At 33.3% G+C, this 3,170-nt stretch overlaps 1 protein-coding gene across 4 annotated transcripts in view; it reads left to right on the top strand.

The window, feature by feature from the left end:
* Positions 1-1,931, top strand: part of ZC3H6 (zinc finger CCCH-type containing 6) — a 69,845-nt gene extending 67,914 nt beyond the window's left edge. For all 4 annotated transcript variants that reach the window (XM_042933035.1, XM_042933034.1, XM_042933037.1 and 1 more), the window contains one exon: positions 1-1,931. This exon is cut by the window's left edge and continues 545 nt beyond it. In XM_042933035.1, the coding sequence (XP_042788969.1) occupies positions 1-924 (924 nt within the window). In that variant the 3' untranslated portion in view covers positions 925-1,931.
* The last annotated feature ends 1,239 nt before the right edge of the window (positions 1,932-3,170 follow it).

Raw genomic sequence — 3,170 nt, 5'->3', positions numbered from 1 at the left:
TGGGCTCCCGAAGACTTACTTCCAGTCCCCTTACCTAAACCTGACCCAGTATCTTCAATCAATTTACCTCTACCCCCTCTTATAGCTGACCAGAGGCTCAATAGGTTATGGAATACAAAAAGCGATCTTCATCAAAACACCGTGCCCATTGATTCAAAATTAGCAGCCAAAGCCAAAATTAACACAACAAACAGAGAAGGCTACCTAGAACAATTTGGGGACTTACATAGTTCAGGAAGTAAGTTAGGAGATCCTAGGCTACAAAAAAATTTTGATCCTAGACTTCATAGACAGCATGGTACAGAGTCTCATCAGGCAGTTACAAAGGATTCACATACATTAAAGAGTGCCCCTCACTTAACCAGATCAAACCCTGGTTCATCACAGCCCTCAGGGGCAATAACTAGCAATTCTAGTCCCGGGGCCTTGCCTCCATATGCCCCTAAACTCTCCTCTTCAGCTGGCCTTCCACTGGGAACTCCAAGTTCAGTTCTTAGTGGCATTAGTTTGTATGACCCTAGGGAGCATGGTTCATCATCTACATCAGAGCTAGCAACAGAAAATGCAGAGAACCAGAAAAAAAGTGGTAGTTTAAAAAGTAGTGACAAAAATGAACCTTCTCCCGGAGAGGCAATCCCGCCACAGAAAACCAGTCCGAACGTGGAAGTCACTGTTGATGGGCCAGTTGACCCACAGGCAGATAATCTCAGGAGTTCTGGTGTGGTTCAGGTCCCAGCAGTGCACAGTCTTCCTATTCAGGCATTAACAGGCTTAATTAGACCCCAGTACAGCGATCCAAGGCAGTCAAGACAGCCAGGACAGATGAGTCCCACCCCAGAAAATGATCCCGGTAAAGAACCAGATGACAAATCTCTGAAAGAGGTTTTTAAAACTTTTGATCCAACTGCTTCACCATTTTGTTAGCTATTGTGTAATTAAGCGGTTCTTTTCACTCTTGTGACTATTGCAGTCCTCTGCTGTTTTGTAACTGGTTTACCTCTATAGTTTATTTATTTTTAAATTATAAATACTTTTCAGCTGCTAGTATCAGAACCACATGAAGTTATATCCTCTAAAGCCTGTGGTATTTTATATAATATTTTTATAACTTTAAGAGACTGTAGTAATTGACATAGAAACTTATCTATCATGTTAGCTTCGGTAGAAGTACTTTTATCGTAAATAAACCATCATGAACTCAACACTCTGCCCAAATATATGCCAGTTGTCTTTCATAATCAATGTTTAGATAAACGATTACCACTTTTATATGGTTGTTAGTTTCAAGCAATATGATGTACATTACTTTTGAGCAACAGTATTTTGACTAGGATCTTCTCTATTTGTCAACCCAGAACTGATTAATATGTAATGCTAACTGCTAACTAAAATGTAAAATTAAGTAAAGAAAACATTTTTAAAATCACAATTAGCAGAGCAGTTCATGTTTAAGGGCATCACTTTTATTAGTATTGGCAATATTATTTGTGTAAATGAAGCATTTGAATGTCCTATCTTTTAAAAGTATTTTATTGTATACTGTATCATAGAAGTTGGAGATACATAGATTGTTTTTGCTAAAGTGGAAAATTCCCAAGTTCTCTAACATAACTTTTTAGTTTTTCATATTAAATAGTTATGAGTTATTGCTGTGTTACATTGTGATGTTTATGTGTTTCAATGTTTTTTGTCTTCAGCAGCATAATTTATATTACTTTTTCAAATGATGTAGCTGCAATAATTGTATTCATCATGACTTTGGTAATTTTTAACAAAATTTTAATAGATCCAGTGACAGTCTGTAGTGATTATTGCATTGATAATGTTTTAAATGTCCAGGTTCTATATTTTTTCTTAAATAGCAAGAAAACACAGAGATGGTATAATCAACTGTATATGGCTACCAATAAAGAATCTCTTTCAGATCTCTCCTGACTGGCATTCTGTAACAGAGGAGACTGCCTGGTATTTACAGTATTTAATGTCCTCATAGATTGGAAATCTCCTAAGTTGGTTAGAAATTGTATTTGTATGAAAACTAATTTGTATTCATCCTTGTGTATTTATTGCAGTATATAAGTAATGGCAGCCCTATTTGTTTTATACATATATTATTTATAACAGAAACTAAGTATTACACTAATATTCATATCTTGAACTGGATGTGTGTGACAGTGTTTGTTGGTAACAACTCCAATAAGTAACTGAAAACAGAGCATTTCATTATAAAAGATAATGAAAGTGGGGGAAATCATTTGATCCTTGGATGAAAACAGCTACCCCTGAAAAGTGATTTTAAAAACATATAGCAAAATATTTCTGTAGGAACCTAACACTTAGATAGCATATGTTAACTATTAATGCATATTTTTTCTATTCACTTCTTCACTTTTTTGTTTTTGTTTTGTTTTGCTTTGATTCCATGCTTAAATGGAGTTGCAGCTAAGTGAACAACAACTCTGCTTACCCAAGAAGTTCATTGTGTTCTAAGTGGAAGGACAGTTGTTTGAGGAGATGTGAATTTCTACTATTTATACTTTGGTTACATTGTTGCCTAACATGGCTCTGGATAACATTTTTGTTTAAAAATGTACTTTAAAGCCACCATAGAAAATATTTTCTGGTTTCCTATCCACATGAACTTTATTATACACACATACATATATGTAATACTCCTTTTTCAGGGAAAAAATCAGTAAAATTGCTGAATTTTAGTAATTAAATGGATAATTTTAGCAAATCTCTAATTCCCTTGTGTATTTTATAATTATATTAAGTAATGCTATTTATATTTTAAATATCATACAAAAAAGATAATTTGGCTTGTTAAAGATCAAAATAGAATCCAAATTCTTAACAGAAGATCCTTTTTCCCAAGAGATGTTGAACTATTAATTAAAAAGTAAGGTTTAAATATCATTAATGCAAGTTACAATGTTCACTTGATCAGTATTTTTGAGCCCCTATTATCTCAGCTAGTGTCCTATAGGCTATTTTATAAGAAAGTGTGGACTTAGTTTAAAATTTAACAATATATTTTATATGAAAATTTTATATTTATGTTTAAAATAATGATTTTAATTTGTGGTCTTTTTTAATTGAGATAACTTTAGCTTAAGGGATATCCTATCGTATCCTGTCAACTTAGATTATCTTAATCTTATTTTTTC

The sequence above is a fragment of the Panthera leo genome, chromosome A3 (genome assembly GCF_018350215.1).
Source record: "Panthera leo isolate Ple1 chromosome A3, P.leo_Ple1_pat1.1, whole genome shotgun sequence".
In the NCBI taxonomy this organism is placed as follows: Eukaryota; Metazoa; Chordata; class Mammalia; order Carnivora; family Felidae; genus Panthera; species Panthera leo.
Note: the sequence above shows the minus strand (reverse complement) of the source record. Positions and strands in the feature narration are given on the sequence as shown.